This window comes from Vombatus ursinus, unplaced genomic scaffold (assembly GCF_900497805.2).
Source record: "Vombatus ursinus unplaced genomic scaffold, bare-nosed wombat genome assembly UNPS02005659.1, whole genome shotgun sequence".
In the NCBI taxonomy this organism is placed as follows: Eukaryota; Metazoa; Chordata; class Mammalia; order Diprotodontia; family Vombatidae; genus Vombatus; species Vombatus ursinus.
Window position 1 is genome coordinate 12,440,765 of NW_020945437.1, and position 19,954 is coordinate 12,460,718.

Sequence of the window (19,954 nt, forward strand, 5' to 3'; positions counted from 1 at the left end):
TCAGCTCCTACCAATAGAATCTCCCGCCAGCCGTTTCTCCGGAAGTGACGCAAAAGGCTCCCGCTCCATGGAACCAATCACAGCAAGGGGCAGCAGAAAGTATTAGCAACGGTTTGGAGAACGAACCATCTTTGCCCACTCCGGAGGCGTGCCGGAATGGAATCTTCCGTCCCCCCTTCCCCGAGGGAAGCCGTGGTAGAACCTCACAGTTCTGGGGTTGCCAGGCTCTGACCCAGAGCGCATGCGGTGGGACTTCATGGCCCTTCTGCACAGTGACTGAGTCTTCTGTGGGGATTGCAGAGGGAGAGCATGGAAGGGAAGATTTAGGGGGAAAGAGGGAGACCAAGAAAATGGAAAGAGGGAGCATGGGGTTATGAATCCAGAGTGCTTTGGAAAATAAGATACTGTGCGGAGGAGGCAGCATTGGGAGAAATCGGTGAAAAGAAGGAAAGAAAGACTGGAGACTTATGGGATAGAGAGGAGAATCTTTTTTGGATGAATGAGTGAATGAACATTTATTAAGCGCTTGCAATTTCTTAAGGGCAAAACACTCTGCCAAGTTCTGGGGCTATAAATATTAAAGACAGTCCCTGCTCTCTAAAGAGCCTCTATTCTGATGGGGGAGACAATACAGATGGAAGGTTTCAGCTCCAAGTCAGATGCAAAAGTCCCTTAGGATGCAGCAACAAAGCAGATGTTGATGCCTCTTCTTTTCACACTGATAATTATGACTTGTAATAATAATAATGATGATAGCATTCATATGTCTCTTTAAAGTTTGAAAAATACTTTTTACATGTTATCTCAGTTGATGCTACGTATGTTAATAGCTAGTTTATAAATTGTTTTACATCTGTTACCTCATTTGATCTTTGACATAACCTTGTGAGGTACCCATTTTACAGATGAGGAAACAGGCTGAATGACTTGCACAGGATTGCACAGCTAAGGAGGCTGATGTAGGTTTTGAACTCAGGGCTTCTTCATACCAATTTACTGTTCCTAACACACTGCATTCCATTCCCACCTCCACACCTTTGCACAAGCTGCTCTGAATGAACTCCAGGTTCGTCATATACCACTGAGCAGTACCTAATAGCAAGTGTAGGAAGATGAAAGAAAAAAGAGAAGTGGATAGTGTCATGGAAGAGTGAGCTGCAATGGCATCCCACCTCCACACCTTTGCACAACCTGCTCTGAATGAACTCCAGGTTCGTCATATACCACTGAGCTGTACCTAATAGCAAGGGTAGGAAGATGAAAGAAAAAAGAGAAGTGGATAGTGTCATGGAAGAGTGAGCTGCAATGGCATCATAGGAATGGTGGGATTTAGGAGTGAAGTGGTTAAAGGGGCAGTTTGGGGGTGATGGAGGAGTGGGGTGTAGAGATCATCTAAGTCAAAAACAGGTTAAGAGAGTGACAGGATCAGTCAATCAATTAATCAACAAATTTATAACTCCAGCACCTAATACAAAACCTTAGCTGCTGTTCTAGGAGATGGAGTAACAAGTATAAAAATGAAAAAAAAGACTGCTCTTGAGTGCTTATATTCTGTGGTGACACATGTTAACATAAATAAATACCAGTTACATACAAAATAAGTATATAATGATTTGAGAGAGTAACTAACAATTTGGGGGATCAAGAAAATCGTCTTGAAGGAGGTAACACTTTGGGACTGAACTTCGAAGGTAGTCAGGGATTCCATGAAGCTGAGATATGATGGGACAGCATTCCTGGCATTCAGGGCAACTTGTGCAAAGGTGTAGAGGTGAGGATGGAATGCAGTGTGTTAGGAACAGCAAATTGGTCAGTTTGGCTACAGCATAAATAATCAGCTGGGAAAGAGGGTGGAGCCAGATTGTGAAGAGCTTTACGTGCCAAGTAGTAGTTTGTAAATGTTATCCTAAAGCAAGGGTTCTGAAAAAAAGAGGAATCTCTTGATTTGTGATTTTGGATGGGGAAGAATTTACATCTTTATTTTCAGTAACTGAAATTTAGTATTTCTTTCAATTATTTAAAAACATTCTAAGTAGGGGTCCATAGGCTCCACTATACTGCCAAAGGGAACTTAAGAACTCCTTTCCTAAAGAGTATGGAGAGCCACTAAAGCTTTTTGAGCAGGAAAGTGACATGGTCAAAACTGTGCCTTTAAAATATAAATTTGGCAGTAGTATGACCAAAGTATCTTGGAGAGGGAATAGACTGGAGTAGATGAATTAGGAGGCTATTGCAATAGTCCAGATAAGATGTCTTTGAGGTCTGAAACAGGATGGTTTTGGTGTGAGTAGACACAAGGGGATGGAAGTGAGAGATGACATAATTTGGCAACTGATTGGTACGGGGAATGAGGGAAGGTGAGGATAATTCCTAGATTATGAACCTGATGGTGCCCTTGAGAGAATAAGGAAGTTAGGAGCAGGATGGGTATGGATTAAATGTCTTTTGGGACATAGTTCCAAATTGCTTTCTCAAAAATGATCGGATCAATGTATAGTTCTACCAACTGTGCATTAATGTGCCTATTTTCTTATAGCTGTCCATCATTTATCATTTCCCTCTTTTGTCATCTTTGAAAAAATTATGGGTATGAGGTAGAATCTCAGAGTTGCTTTAATTCGTATTTCTCTTATTAGTGATTTGGAGCATTTTTTTCATACGGCTATTGATAGCTTGGACTTTTTTCTTTTGAAAAATGTCTATATCTTTTGATCATTTATCTATTAAGGAATGTTCTTGTTCTTATAAATATGAATCAGTTCCTTATAGATCTTGGAAATGAAGCTTTTATTAGAGAAATGTCTTAAGTAAATGTAATAAAGGTAGACTGAGGTACATACTACGAGCAAAATCAATTTATGAACAGTGACTCATATAATCATTAACAAATAGGCCAGACTGGCCACCTCCATAAAGCCAGTGACTCCAATGAGAAGGGAAGGGAGGGGGGACTCTATAGATACACAAGAAAGGAGTGTTGGTAGTCAAGTGGAACGTTATAATTGGCTATACTAAGAAAAATGGGTTGGCATTTAGGTGAGGCTAATTATACCCCTCTCTGACAAATAAGAAATGTTAATTGTTTTATGGGACCCATCTGCATCTTGTAATCTTTGCTAGGGGATCAAAACTACCAGAGTTGCTGTATTCTTGGAAAAGATAAAATATCGCCTAATTTTACAGGGACTAGAACAAATTGATAGCCTGGAAATATTTCAGGGACTGCAGGTATGAGAGATAACAATTTTTCTTTTAATTATACCTTTAAACTAACTCAGAGGGAAAGCTAAATTCCTCAACCTAAGTCAAGAGTGTAGCAAGGTGGCTTTAGGTAGATGCAGACTCAATTATAAAATTAATACAGCATAAAATCAGTTACATTGGAGAATCAATACAGTAGAAACTCAAGGTAATATTAATTTTTATCTTTTCAGAAACTTGCAGCAAAGATTTTTTTCAATTACATTTCATTTCTAATTTTAATTATTTTGTTTGTATAAAAGTTTGTAAATTTTATATCATTAAAACTGTCCATTTTATTTTCTGTGATCCTCTCTATCCCTTGTTTAGTTATGACTTTCTTAACCATCAACTTGGAAGTTAATTTCTTTACTGCTTCTCCATTTTGCTTATGATGTCACTTTTTATACAGGTATACCTCATTTTATTGTGCTTTGCTTTATTTCACTTTTCAGATAACTGTGTTTTATTTATTTGTTTTTACAAATTGAAGGTTTGTGGCAACCCTGCAATGAACAAGTCTGTTGCACTATTTTTCCAACAGCATGTGCTCATGTTGTATCTCTGTATCACACTTTAGTAATTCTTATAATATTTCAAACTTTTTCATTGTTATATATGTTATGGTGATCTGTGATCTTTGATTTTATACGATTGTAATTGTTTTGGGGCTCCATGAACCACACTCATATAAGACAACAAACTTTATTGATAAATGTTGTATGTGTTACTGACTACTCCACCAATCCATTGTTCCCTGCCATTCTCCTTTTCCTCAGACCTTCTTATTCCCTGAGACACAACAATATTGAAAAATATTACATAGACTTAGTTGATAAAGCAGCAGCAGAGTTGAGAGGATTTACTCCAATTTTGAACGAACTTCTACCGTGGGTAAAGTGCTATCAAACAGTATCACATGCTACAGAGAAATCTTTCATAAAAGAGGCATCAATTGTGGCAAACTTCATCATTGACTTGTTTTAAAAAAAATTGCCACAGTCACTCCAGCCTTCAGCAACCAGCACCTTGATCAGTCAGCATCCATCAACATTGAGGCAAGACCATTCACCAGCAAAAAGATTATGATTTGCTGAAGGCTCAGATGATGGTTGCATTTTTTAGCAATAAAATATTTTTAAATTAAGGTGTGTACCTTGGATTTTTTTAAGACACAATACTATTGTATACTTAATAGACTACAATATAGTATAAACATACCTTTTATACGCACTGGGAAACCAAAAAATTTGTGTGACTCAGTTTATTGAGATATTTGCTTTCTTGTAGTGGTCTGGAACAGAACCTGAAATATCTCTGAGGTATGCCTGTATTTAAGTCATGTATCCATTTGGAATTGATAGTCAATGTGAGATTGTGGCTTTATATAATTGCTGTCTGGAAGGTTTTCCCACCAGTTTTTTCTTTTCTTTTTTCTTCTTTTTTCTTTTTTTGTGTTTCCCAATAGTAAGTCCTTACTCTAATAACTGACAACTTTGGGTTTATCAAATTCTGTGTTACTGTGTTCATTTGCTTTGCTATGTTGCATATTTAGTCTGATTTACTGATTGATTTCTCTATTTATTTTCAACCAGTACCAAATAATTTTAATGATTACTGCTTTATAAAGTGTGAGATCTGGTACTGCTAGACCCTCTTCTTTGCTACTTTTTTTTTTCATGACCTCCCTTGAGATTTCCTGACTTTGTATTACTCTGTAAGAATTTTGGTATTTTTATTTTTTAGCTCCATAAAATAATCTTTTGGTAATTTGATTAGTATGCCATTGAATAAGTAAGTTAATGTACACAGAACTCTATTGTCATTTTTATTATATTGTCTCTACCTGAGAAATTAATATTTCTTTGATCATTTAGTTCTGTCTTTATTTCTGCAAAAAGTGTTTTGTAGTTGGATTCATTTAGTTCCTGACTGTGTCTTGGTAGATTGACTCCCAAAGGCATTTGGATTTAGCAATAAAGTGATCAGTGGTGGCCTTAGAGAGAGCAATTGCAATTAAATGATAAAGTTGGAAACCAGATTAGATGTGAATGGGAGATGAGATAGTACAGGCAACAAACATAGATAGCTTATGTCAGAGTTTGGCTGTGAAATGGAAAAAAGATACAGAATGGTCAAGTGAAGGACATTTTTTAGAATGGGGAAGATCTAGGCAGGTGAGGACCCAGCTGAGTTTGGCTAACAAATTTATAGTAGACCTAGTTAGTCAGTTAGTTTTTGTGATATTTGGAGAAGTGGATGGTGGGAATAATCCAGGCTTGCAGTTTCTAACTGGAGTAGCAGTGATAGGACAATCGGGTAAGAGATTCAAAGGTCCAAGGTGGAGTACAGTTGAACTTATTAATTAAAAGGTTGAGAAATTTTGAAGGGAGGAACATGAGACCAAGGCAGAAATTAATGCCTGGGAAAGCAGGGAAGCATGACAGTAAAAAATAGGATATAGGTTGTCATGGAGGGGTGGATTTTGGATGACATTAAAGACAAGGATGTGGGGGGTGATGTGAGGAAGTCATTCAGTTATTCAGCAAGCATTTATTTATCATATTCTATAAGTGAGGCACTGTGCTAGGCACTGGGGATGCAATTACAAAGAATGAAACAATTTCCGTTTGAAAAGAACTTACATTCTAATGGGGGAGACAAATACATACATAAGGATATACAGTATAAATATAATGAAATACAATATAGTACAAGCATGAACAAAGTGAATAATAGGAAAGATGGGGTTTGGAAATAATAATAAAGAATAGGCTTTGGAGTGGCAGAAAGTGATGGGAATAAGAGGACAGGAAAGAAGACATGGGGCAGGGGCTCACATAAAGGAGGTGTGAATAAAAATAGGATATGGGATGACAGTAAAGACTAGTGTATAGAAATGACCTAAAATACAGGTAAAGTTTGGGAAGTGACATGGAGGGGTGGGGTTGGAGATGGCAATAAGGAAATGGATATGGCATGACAACAGAGAATAAGTTGTTATTGTTATTCAGTCATATATATCCAAGTCTTTGTAACCCTATGGACCATAGCATGCCAGAGCCTTTTCTCTTGAAATCTGTCTAAGCTCATGTTCATTCCTTCCGTGACACCATCCACCTCATCGTCTGCTGCCCCCTTTTCCTTTTGTCTTCAATCTTTCCCAGCATCAGGGTCTTTTTCAATGAGACATGTCTTCTCATTATGTGGCCAAAGTATTTAAGCTTCAGCTTCAATATTTGACCTTCCAGTGGATAGCTTGAATTAATTTCTTTAAGTATTGACCGATTTGATCTCCTTGTTGTCCAAGGGACTCTCAAAAGTCTTTTCTAGAACCTCAATTTGAAAGTGTCAATTCTGCTGTGCTCAGCTTTCCTTACATTCCAACTCTCACAGCCATATATTGCTATTGGGAAAACCATAGTTTTGACTATACAGACCTTTATCATTGAGGTGATGTCTCTGCTTTTTAGTATGCTGTCCAGATTTGCCATAGCTGTTTGCAATGATCTTTGAGCCCAAGAATATAAAATCTGATACTGTTTCCATTTCTTCTTCTTCTATTTTCCAGGAAGTGATGGGACATGCCAAGATCTTAGGTTTTTTTTTTTTGTTTTTTTTTTTTAGGTTAAGCTTCAAGCCAGCTTTTACACTTTCCTCTTTCACCTTCATCAAAAGGCTTCTTAATTCCTTTTCATTTTCTGCCATCAAAGTGATATCATCTGCATATCTGAGATTGTTGATATTTCTCCCAGCAACCTTAATTCTGTCTTTTGATTCATCCAGCCTGGCATTTTCTATGACGTTATAAATTAAATAAATAAGGTGACAATATACAGCCTTGTCGTACTTCTTTTTCAGTCTTAAACCAATCAGTTGTTCCACGTTTGGTTCTAATGGTTGCTTCTTGGACGAATACAGGTTCTTTAGGAGATAAGTAAGATGATCTGGTACTCCCATCTCTTTGAGGACTTGCCACATTTTGTTGTGATCCACACAGTCAAAGGCTTTAGTGTAGCCAATGAAGCAGAAGTAGATGTGTTTCTGGAACTCCCTTGTTTTCTTCATAATCCAGCAAATGTTGGCAATTTGGTCTCTAGTTCCTCTGCCTCTTTGGAAACTGGCCTGCCCTTCTGGTAATTCTCAGTTCACATATTGCTGAAGCCTAGCTTGCACATTTGTAAACTTAACCTTGCTGATGTGTGAAATGAGCGCAATTGCTCAGTAATTTGTATATTCATTGGCTTTGCCATTTTTTAGAATTGGAACATAAACTGATCTTTTCAAATCCAATGGTCATAGGTGTGGTTTCCAAATTTGCTGGCATACTGAATAGTGCAGCAATTTAACAGCATCATCTTTTAGGATTTTAAATAACTCATCTGGAATTTCATTACCTCCACAAGCCTTATTGTAGTAGGGGTGGGGTTGAGGGGAATGACACATAGGAAACCTATATGTGTGGCCAGGTGACAGGAGGAGAAGGATGGGGAGGGGGGAGGCGAAGGAATGGGTGGGCCTGGTGGGCAAGCTAATTCCTGTTTTTCCTGGCCTGGTAAGTAGGCCTTTTTCCTCCTTGGTAGTCTGGTGGATAGGACTGAGCTATCCTTTGGTGCCTGGTGGGCAGGGCCATTCGCTTATTTGGGGGCGCCATAGGCGGGGCTTCGTCCTCATTGGGAGTCTGGTGGTGGGGCCAAGCCCGCTCCTGGTGCCCGGTGGGCGGGGCTACTCCCTGGTGGGCGGTAAGGGGGCGGGGCCACTCCCGCCCTGGGGCCAGGATTGGTTCCCGGCTGGGCCGGGGCGGAGCAGCAGGAAGTGCCGCTCTGTATCCCGCTCTGGCTCCCGGCGCCCCTAGCCTCACTGGTGTCGGGAGCCATGGGCAGTCGGGCCTTCATCGCCGCCGCTGTCTCCTCCGCTCTGCTCCTCCTCGCCTTGGGCCTGCCGAACCCCGCGGCTGCTGCCCCCCACCTGCCTTGGGCCGCCCAGAGCCTCCGGCTGTCCAGCTTGCCCAGCCGCGCCCCCGCCCCCGCCGTGGGGCTCAGCTACGAGACCCACTACCTGGTCCAGCAGGTAAGTGCTGGTCGGGAGGGAGAGCTGTCCTCTGAGGGAGCCTCCTTCTCCTGTGACCCCAAACCCTGGCTTGGAAGCTCGCTGGATCTGTATGCCCACCCCCTCAGAGGATAGCCCAGACCTGTTCTCCATCGGGAAAGGGTGCCTTCAGGAAAGGGGAGCTGCCACACAGCTTCCCGCAGCCAGCCGCGAACACTGGCGCAATTCCCCAGACCCCTCCCCCTGCATCCTCTTAGATTTCCTTTCCTTCTTTTTTTTTCCCGACCACCTTTTATCATTTGCTTCTTCCCCTCTAGCAGCCTCCTAGATCATCTCCCTACTCCTAGTTCCAGGGGTTTGAAATTTCTTCCTTAGTCGTGGACCCTTTTTCTTCCATTATTTCTCCTCCTTCCACCCTTTTATGCCAACTTTAAATGGCCGAAACTCCTCAGCCTAGTTTATGTCTTCATCCATAGCATTTCCAGGCAGCTGTGAGGTCTGAAACTCCTTCTTTGGTGGAAGAGAGCCCTCTGATTTCATTCTTCCTCTACCCCCATCCCCCAAAGTTTTTAGTAGTCTTAGAGAGGTCTTTCTCCATCCTTCTGAATTTCCTTTTTTCTTTTTATTTAATTGGCTTATAACACTTGAACCTCCCTCTTCTAGCTTAACTCCTCAGTGAGGTCCAGGGGTTTGAAAAGTTTGAATAGATCCTTTTTCTTCCATTATCTCCCTCCCTCCCCAATTCCTTTCCTTTTTTTTAAAAGGTTACAGATATAATATATTTTCACATTTTTGCATGCAAAATATGAAATCTTCTGAAAGTCACAGGAACCATCCTTAAAAGTCAAAAGTTCTGAAATGTACCTCAACTTTTTTTTACATAAATCTATTATTTTTATTTTTAGTTTTCAAGATTCACTTCTATAAGATTTTGAGTTCCAGATTTTCTCCCCCCCCTCCCTTCGTCTGCCCCAAGATGGTGTGTGAATTGATATAGGGTCAACATATTCATATTAAACCTATTTTCATGTTAGTCATGTTGTAAAGAACTTTCCTTTTTACATGCTTAAAATGACTGCAACTCTCCCAGCCTAACTCATCTACCTAACATTTCTAGACAGATATAAGTCTGAAACTCTACATAATACAAGAAATACTTGTAACTCCATCTTCTCCATCAAATTAGAGACCCCTTCCTTAGGCCAAGTAAAGTCAGGGTCATCCTGCTAGATTTTTCCTTTCCTTTTTATCCCCCTTCAATCAGCATATAACAGTGCATCTCCATCTTCAGAATTCATGTCCTTAACTCTAGCACCAGGGGTTTGAATTACCTTCCTTATCCTGTTTGTTGTCATTCAGTTGTTTCAGTCATGTCCAACTCTTCGTGGGCTTATTTGGGATTTTCTTGGCAAAGATCCTGGGATTGTTTGCCATTTCCTTCCCCAGCTCATTTTACAAATGAGGAACTGAGGCAAATGGAGTTAAATGACTTGCCCAGGGTCACAAGAATATGAAACCAGAAATGAACTGGTTCCTGACTTCAGGCATGGCACTCTATCCACTGTACCACTTAGCTGTTCTCCTTATCCATAGATACCTTTTTTTCTCCTTATCTCCCTGTCCTCTTTCAGTCCTTTCCTTTTTAGCAGCTAAAAATGCCCCAAACTCTCCCAGCTTAATTCTTCTCCCCATACCAGCATTTTCAGACAGATGTAAGTCTGAAACTCTTTCCTCAGTCTGAGGGATTCATCTAACTCCGTCTTCCCCACCAAATTTGAAACCTCTTCTGCTAGTTAAAGAGATCCCTCTAATTTCCCTTTTTTCTATTCCCCCCTTTAAAATACTTGCATCACTCTTCCAGTAGTATCAAACTCAAGTAGAAATGGGTCCCTGCAGGTGGCATATTGACTTAGAAAACCACAAATCAGCATCCATTACAAATCCAAATGCAATAATGTATTTTAATTTTATTTTGTTAAACATTGCCCAGTTACATTTTAACCTGGTTCTGGCCTAATCAGTTTTGTGGAAGACTTGTGCCTCGGGGCTTTGAGTTTGACATATCTCTGTTCTGGTCTAACTCATTTTTCCTACCTATAGCTCACCCTTTCCTTAGTCCAAGAGCCCTTCCTCCATCTCCTAGCTCCACTCCACATTCTTTCTATTTTAACCAGATAGCTAAAGATAGGGTTGTTTGTGGGTGTAAGCGGGCTTTGAATACATATTTTTCCTATGAAACTTGAACTTTGAGTTTTAAGATAGGCTTGAATACATTTTATGCTTAGCTTAGCTACACAAGATGAGGCATTTCTAGGCAGATTTTGGGTTAAAGGTATTGTGTGGAAACATGGTAAGATTTCTGCCTTGGTAGAATGATAGGGATAAAAAAAAGGCAACACTTCATAGTTATTGTTCAGTCATATCCGACTCTTAGTGATCTCATTTGGGGTTTTCTTAGGAAAGATACTGGAGTGGTTTGCCATTTCCTTCTCCAGCAAAGCTTCATTACTCACTTGAATCTGGCCTACTGTTTTACAATTTAGAGTTAAGGGGAGTGAATCTCTAGTCTAGAATAAGAATAGGAGTTTTTCTTGAAGACTTATGGCATGTTGGAAAGACTATTGACTAGAATTAGGAGATCTGAATTTGAGTTCCAACCTTACCACTAATTTTTGTGATTTTGGTTAAATTATTTCCCTTCTCCTGGCTTTCATCTTGTGAATTGTTGGATTTGGACTAGATAATTTTTGAGGTAGCACACAGTTCTAACTATCTGTGATTTAAGTTGGAGGTATGTTTTTGAGGAAATAAGAGAGCAAGTAGGGAAACTAAATTCTTCCACTAATTCACTCTATGAACTTAGGCAAGTAACTCAACTTCTCTAGGCCTTAGCTTTCTCATCTTTAAATTGAGCAGCAGCCTGGACCAGGTAATGTCCAAAGTACCTTCCAGGTCTATTGTTTGTTGAGTTAATGTGATTTAAGTGTTCAGAAAATGGTTATTTATGATGAAGAGAATTGTATGAAACAAGAAAGGGAAATTTTGGACTTCAGTATAGAGAAGTGACCATAAAAGAGGAAGTATAAAGCAAATGAAAAAATTGTGAAGTTCTTGCATTTTAATTTTAATTTTTTGACTGGGCTTGTGATTTCATACATGTGGTTACCTCTCTATTCAAAAAAGTCCCACAATGATCCAGATTAGTAACTTCTGTATTTTAGAGAGTTGCCTAAAGCAACTCTTACATTTCTCTTATATTAGTTATAGTGGCCAATGGATGAAGTAGCCAAGACATGTATCAGATAAATCCTTAATCAATTTGTGTTTTGCTCATGGGTTTATATTGGCAAGATGTCAAATATTTTAGAGCACAAAATAATAACCAATGAAATTAGTCAATAACAAATTAAAATTGTTGCAAACTATTCTTCCTCACCTGCCAGACTACTTTGATTTTTACAAGTGATTGTTTTTTGGAGAAAATAATCCATATATTTCTTGTATTTGTTACATTATTAGTAGTTGTTAATTTCTGAATAACAGATTTTCAGTTTGTTGTTATTCAGTGTGCAGATTTTCAAGCAAATATTATTTATATCATTAATTTTTTCTTTAAACCATTGGCCTTCTAAAAAGAAGCATAAAACCAAATACATCATGACTGTATTAATTTTGATGATTTAAAATTTTTATATAGGTGAACTCTATATATTATTTCAAAATGTTTGAGAGTCAATAGCTAAAGTGAATTGTCACATTTTAAAAAATGTTATTTACCTGTAATTATTTACATGCCTTCATTACTTTAAATATGCAGTACTTTCACTTCATAAAAGGAGAAAAAAAGTATGTAAACTCTTAAACACTTAATTCAAGTGTGTTTTAATTACCGAGTTATTAAAAACTCCATTGATCTTGAGAATCCTTAACTTGATCCACTATATGTTCATGGTTTAGTGAGCATAGCATTGTACAGTCAAGAGTTGTGGGTTTAAATCAGAAGCTTGCTATGAACTAGCAGTGTGATCTTGGATAAATCACAACTCCCCTGTGCTTCAGATTCCTTAAAGAATAGAATGAAGGTTTTTTTTTTTTTTCCTGGATAACTTCTAAAGCTCCTCTACCTCTAAAATTTTTAGATTCTGAGGTTGCAATTTGCTTTAGTTCATACAAAAGGAAGCCCCAAACCAAATGAAACTGAAGACTAAGATTACTTAATTGCCACTGTGCTTAATTGTCACTGAGCAGGATTATTTCCCTTTTCTTTCCTTGTCCATTTTGTACCAGTGTGTTTTTTTTTTCACTTCCTCAAAAGTCTTGAGGTTGTGCTCATTTGTTAGAAATAACCTAAAACAAAATTTGAATAGCAATTTGAATTTGAATAGCAAATATAATGTTATGTGAATATTGAAGTAAGTATTTATGCATCACAAATATTTGGGGTCAGATAATCACAGAAATTAGTTGTAATGGCTCTATCAATCATCTAGTGCAATTCTACCTTGTTTTACAGATTCATTTAAACAAACAGTAAGTGCCTACTGTGTGCAAGGCATGGAGCTAGAGGAGGGAGGAAGAGCATTTTTGGTGGGGGGGGGTGGTCAGCCTATGCAAAGGCTTGGAGTTGGAGATTGAAGATTGAATGTTATGTATAGAAAACAGCAAGTTGGCCAGTTGGCATGCAGAATATGTGAGGATAAATAATGTGTGTGAGATCACAGTAAACTGTGTTCTCAGTTTAGAAAGACATGTTGAAGCAAGATTGTGAATGGTTTTAAATGTTAACAGATGTGGTTTTGTAGTTTCTCTTCAGGGTGGTAAGGAACTACTGAAGTTCCTTGAGCAGAGGAATGATATAATAATATCTGTGTTTTAATAATTTCAATTTGACAGCTGTCTGAAGAATGAATTGGAGCAGGGAGAGGCTGGAGGCAGGAAGACCCATTAGGAAGTATTATAAAACTATAGATTGTCATGCACTTCCCAGTAAATGGGAACTGTGCCTCAGACCCAGTTAACTTGATTTTCTGACGTCAAGATGAATCTTTGGATCTGGTTAGTTTGTGTGGCCAAGGGCCAGTCCAGGTGGTTGGTGAGAGATCTATATCTGAGTCCTCTCTGATTATAGAATGGTTGATTCACTCACCTTCTCTTTTGGCTTGTTATTTGCTTCTTCTTTCCCGCTGATGAGTATTTGCAAAAAAAGAATGTCATATGAGTGTGAAGGTGGGAAATGGTGAGGATGGAGAGAAATATGTGGGAAAATATGGTTCAGGAAAAAGAAGTGAGAGAGACCAATAACTTTAAGTTGTATGTGAACACTTTCTTCAAAGAAAAAAATTGGTAGGCCCACCACCAAATGACATCACAAAGAATGAAATGGATTATATTTTAACAGAGACAAAAATACATTATTATTGACATGAGAGATACTCCTGATTTGGCTTTTTGTGCACAGTCAGACCATTGACTCATCAGAGCCAAGATCAGAATTTTTAATAAAGAAGAAGAATGTAATGAGAAAAAGATGTGGAACATGATAAAGAAGATTGAACTCAATTATTCAAATAAGCTATTGAAACTCAAACATAGACAGTAGACAACAGAATGATATAAATACTGATTATATTTCATACAGAAATGAAATGGAAATTATTGTTTCGTCTACAACAAAGAGACCAAAAGAGCCCAGAAAGTGCTTTAGTCAGCTAACATTTGACTTACTTGCCAAATGGAAAGAGATGGTTGCCAAGGCCATTCTGGGTTGAGGAAATTTCGGGGATTAGGACAGCAAGTGATTAGCTGTAGGAATTGAGTGAACCACACTGGCTCCATCTTGTGACTCCACTCTGGAGCTAGCTCAGTTCCCTTTCTATTCAATTATGGGTCTAGTCCAAATTCTATCTTGTGAGAAAACTTTATTCAATTGTGGGAATTGGGAGAAAACTTATTGCACTGTTTGAACCTCACCCTGTGTGGCTAGGAAACTTGACCACCTCTCTTTTCTGTTTAGGGACCTTTAACCAAGGGCCTTGGTTATGTTAATCAGAGACTCAGATTCAAAGACTGATACAAGGAGTTTTCTCACAATTGTTTATCTCAAGCAACCCATATTTCCTATCTGAAAACTGGCCCATACTGATCAATCAGTTATTGTTTCCATGTTCCTTTGATTGTTCTTGGGGGAGTGGGACATCTCTTTTTCTAATTTTAGAGAATTGTACCTATTCATCCTTCCCCTCCCGATTTGGAAAGTCCCTAATCTTTCTTCCAATTAGAAACCAGATTACCTAATGTTATGTTGTTTCCTTTCAATTAATTGGTCTTATTTGATTATTTTTAGTGTATAAAAAGGCTTGGTCTTGGTTTGTTGGGCAGTTGGCATGCGTTGCTTAATAAATCAATATACTTAGAAGATCTAACCTTTGTTTTCCTCAGTCATTTCATCTCTCACCTGCCACAGGGTTAGAATGTACATTTGCCTTTTGATTGATGGATGTTTATGAGTAGAATTGTCTCATCAAGCAGAGAGAAGAAGCCTTGGAGGGTAAAAGTTATTTAAAGAAAGCTTGACAAGATAACCATACCTATTTGCCACATACTTCTGTTTGTATGTGGTAGAGGGAGCTCCCAATGAGAAACATTCTCTACCACTGCAAGTTAGCACCTTCCCTTTTTCCTTTTCATCCTTCAAATGGGTGTGATTATCTTAAAAGAGCTTTGCAAATTGCCTTTTAAGATGATCATGCAAATTTCAAGGCATTTGCATTAGTTCTTATCAAGATGTTGAAGGAAATGGAGGAAGGCTTTGAGAACTTTGCATGGATTCCTGGTAGCAAATTTTGGGAAGGATGTGGACAAGAGTTGCACAGGATGGTCAGACTTGGATAGGTTGTGATCTGCATTATTGGAGGGAACTCTTAAATTGACATTACAGATCCATTTGAGTATTTAAATATTGTGTTAAAAGTTTTTCTTGCACATTTATGTAATCATGATTTTTGTTATTAATATGAATATATTAATAATATATAAATATATTATATAATATATAATAAACATTATATATTAAATATATAATAAATATATTTATAGTTTCATACCCTGTATCTCTGGTATAAATCTAACCCAGTCATAGGGTATGATCTTTTTAATATGTTTCTGTAGCCTCTTTTAAAATATTTTATTCAATATTTTTATATTTTTTAGAAATATTAGTCTATAGTTTTCTTTCTCTGCTTTGTCTCTTGTTGGTTCAAATATCAAGACCATATTTGTATTATGAAAATAATTTGGTGGGATCCCTTCTTTTTCTATTTTTGCAAAGTTTTATATTATTTTTGGATATGTTTGATAGAATTTACTTGTAAATCCATCTAGTCCTGGTTTTTTTTCCCCCTTTGGAAGTTCATTTTGGTCTTGTTCTATTTCTTTTTCTGAGATAGAATTATTAACATTTTTTTATTTCTTGCTCTGTTGTTCTAAGTATTTTATATTTTTGCCCAATTCTGATATATACTGGCTGTTCCATGTTCCGTGTTTAGTGACTGGGCAAGTCACTATATCTCTCAGCATACTAGGCAAATATCTAAAACTATAAATTGCAGGGAAGGTGCTAACTTGCAGTGGTAGAGAATGTTTCTCATTGGGAGCTCCCTATACCAACAAAATCATGGATCCAGTCCCTGTCTCTGTGTTTGTCCCTATCCCTTTATATTTTTGTAAAAATTCATCTATTTATCTGTTTTGCTCGCATATAATTGGGCAAAATAATTTCTACTCATTTTTTATTCCCTCTTTGTAGGTAGTGAATTCTCTTTTTTCATTTTTGATGCTGGAGATTCTTCACATAGTACATTGGCTACTGAGCAGAGGGAATCCAAACGTGGTGGTTCAAGTGACAGTGCTGATAAGAATAGGATACAGTAGAAACATGGCAGATCTATTCCATCCTTTAGGATGATTTGGTTTACCTGGTTCTCATTCTAAGCTCTCTAAGATCTTTTTTTCCTAACCTACTCTTCACTATTGGTTGGTATTCTACAGTGGTATTGTCTTTGGCTACTGTGTGGGTGAGAGATGAAATGACTGAGGAAACAAAGGTCCAAGCTTCCAAGCATATAGATTTATTAAGCAATGCATGCTAATTGCATAAGAAATCAGGACCAGGCCTCCTCAGCTTGGGCACTGGACCCCAAATACAGGGAAAGACAGATTTTTATGCATTAAAAATAATTAATCAAATAAGACCAATTAATTAAAAAAAAAACAATTGCCAGGATACAAAATTAAATGGTCGGATTTCTAATTGGAAGAAAGATTAGAGACTTTCCAAGTTGGGAAGGGGAGGGTGAACAGGTACAATCCCTGAAATCAGAAAAAGAGGGGTCCCACTCCCCACAAGTGTCTGTATTCAATCTAAGGAACATGGAAACATTAACTGCTTAACCAGTATGGGGCCAGTTTTCAGATAAGACATATGGGTTGCTTGAGATGTATAATTGTGAGAAATCTCCTTGCATCAGTCTTCAGATATGACTGGATTTCTGGTCAGCATAACCGAGGTCCTTAGTTGAAGGTTTCTAAGCAGCAAGGAGAGGTGGTCCTGCTTCCCAGCCACTCAGGGCTAGGTTCAAACAATGCAATAAAGTTTTCTCACAATTCCCATAATTGAATGTCACAAGACATAAATTGGACTAGACCCATAACTGAACAGAAAGGGAACTGAGCTAACTCCAAAGTTGAGTCACAAGGTGGCATCAGATTGGTTCACTCAATTCCCATTACCACTTGCTGTTTTGATTTCCTCACTGCCATGACTCTTTGCTTGGCAAGTGTTCGTGAACTAAAAATAGTTTTGATCTTTTTTGATCTTCCAATTGTGGCTATTGTTATTCAACGATTAAAATTCTCTATGAAGTGATAGTAAAACCAGTGTCTTTATTTTTTTGCCTGTTTTGCCAAATCAGTTTGATCTGACCACATAGCAGATTCTGAAGTGATTTCTACATCTATAAGCAGTCATTTCCTGTCCTTTGAGATTTAATGTTTCATTTTTGATTATGATTTCTGGTATTCCTCATGTCCGGGGCCTTTTGACTTTGTTCTTGAAACCAAAGGCTTCATGATATATAGCTATTAGGCACCTGAAACTCTATAAGCCTTTGACTTTTTCATTTTCTGAACTTGGATTATATTTTCCAACAGAGTTTTCTCATTCTTCCCCTATACCTACCTTCATGGTGAAGTAGTGAGGTTTGCAGAATCTTAGCAAATTTTTTCATTACCTTTTTCTTCTTACTCTTCTGTAACAGATGTTGGCACAAAAGCTGCAATTATCTTCTTGGTGGTCTGTTTATTTATCATAATTATTACCAGTGCAAGGAAAAGAAGACAATATAGCCTATAAAATATTTCTTGTTACCTTTGGTTACACAATAAAACTATCTTCTCAAATCCTTTAATCAAGAGGCAACATCATATGGTAGAGTGTTGGGCTTAGAATCAGGAAGACCTGAGTTCAGACACTGCTTCCAACAGTTTTTTTTTTTTTTTGCTTTTTGGTGAGGTAGTCGGGGTTAAGTGACTTGCCCAGGGTCACACAGCTAGTGAGTATCATGTGTCTGAGGTCAGATTTGAACTCAGGTCCTCCTGACTCCAGGGCCCATGCTCTATCCACTGTGCTACCTACCTGCCCCTCAACACTTTTAATGAATGAATGAATGAATGAAAAAAGATTTATTATACATTTGTTCAAAGCACTCTCCTAAGTGCTGGAGATGAAGTGTGGACAGTTACCCAGGCTTGTTATTTATTTTTGTTTGAATCCTAGTTTTGATTTATTTAATCCCAATTTAAAACATTTATAGGTGTATATCTCTATATATGACTATATGTACATATATAGTTCTTTTATCCAATTGACATTAATATACAAATTATTCACAGCTACTTTGCATCACAATTTGATTGTCATTTTAGAAGCTAAAGCAAATGAGTCTGTACAAATTATTCCCTGCCTATGTTATTTTGATTTCCCAGCCTAGACTGGGTGGGAAAAGGACAATTCTATTAAAGTCTCATAGGACCATTATCTTAGCAGGAATGCATATATGAACATAACTCATTGTGTTGAAGTTATAGATTATTGTGTACTCTTAGGCACAATTTCAGTTAATCATTCTTTCCATATATCTTGTTCCTTCCACTCTAAGGTCTGTTATTTTCTTTGGCTCTCAGTCCCTTCCCTCTGTATCCTGAGAGAGTCATAGGGCAGATAAAGTCCATGGGAGAGAATGCACATATTTTACCTCCCCACAGCATAGTTGAGAAACACTGCTCCAGGGGATGTGCTGATTTTAATTGCTGTAGTGTTGATGTTTACCTCATTTTAGAGCATGAAGCAAAAAACATCATGTGCCTATGGGTATTTTAATGATGACTTAGTATGGAATCATGGAATCAGGACCTATGATTTCATTGTTGTAGGGAACTCTTGGATGATGAAATGCCCTTGACCAATGTAAGTCAATATGTTCTTTGCTACTTATGATCTGAAAGGGTTGACTTACGCTCTAAGAGCATGTGTGAAATGCCCAGGGTCACACAGTTGGTATATGTCAGAGGTAGGATTTAAACCCAGGTCTTCCTAGCTCCAAGGCCAGCTCTCTACTACACCATACTATCTCTCTTTACGGTCTCTTAAATCCTGTGGTATAGGAATGAACCTGGGTCATTCACTGATCAGATATTGATTGAGCATGAACTATATGCAATACATTGTGGGAGACACAAAGATCAACAAGATGGAATCCTTTCCTTCAATAAGTTTATAATATTAGATGAGATAACATATACGAATGACTATAACACAAGGCAGAATGCCATAGCAAAGTTATTTAAGTACACAGACTTAAAGTATAGTACTAATGAAGCAAAGGTCAAAATTACATCCCCAATTGAATTAATGAGTGACAGAATGAGGACTATAGTGCTTAAGCTATAGTAGAAAAAATCAAAGCTTTAGTCAAATCCCATAGATAAAATTACCAAACCAGACCTGGAGTTTGGAAGACCTGAGTTCAAATCCGGGCTTGTCCATTTAGTAGCTGTGTGATCCTATGTTAAGTTCTGTTTGTTTTAGTTTCCTCATCTATAAAATGAGGATAATAATAGTGCCTACCTCCTAGGGTTGAAGGATCAAATGAGATAATAATTGTAAAGAACTTGGCACAGTGCCTGGCACATAGTAAGCATTATGTAAATGTTAGCCTTTATTATTATTATTATTATTATTATTATCTTTTGTTCAGATCTGTTTCAACATTATTTCAAATTATTGTTTTTGAGGGAGAGATGCTGGAAGAAAAAGAAGTTTCTGGCATAAATTTAGATTTTTATAGCTACAAAATTTTTATCAGAAGTAGCTGATGGTTGCTAAATGGACCAGTGGATGGACATTATAGCTCATTCACGATAGGGAAGTGAAAATTTAAGTGTGGGGTACTTTCATTACTCTTTATCCCTCTTCTTCTTTCTCTCCCTCCCCCCCACCCTCTTACACCCTCCCCCCCAGTGCAAAAAAAAAAAAGGTAAACTTCAGCGAAGCTTCTGATTGGGGAAAAAGTCATGTGGCTTTATTTATTTATATTTATACTTATTTATA

At 37.8% G+C, this 19,954-nt stretch overlaps 1 protein-coding gene across 1 annotated transcript in view; it reads left to right on the plus strand.

Moving 5' to 3' along the window:
* The first annotated feature begins 8,108 nt into the window (after positions 1-8,108).
* PRCP (prolylcarboxypeptidase) overlaps positions 8,109-19,954 on the plus strand; it is a 70,276-nt gene continuing 58,430 nt past the window's right edge. The window contains exon 1 of the mRNA XM_027848196.1: positions 8,109-8,310. Within this exon, the coding sequence (XP_027703997.1) occupies positions 8,116-8,310 (195 nt within the window). The 5' untranslated portion in view covers positions 8,109-8,115. The remainder of the gene's footprint in view (positions 8,311-19,954) is intronic.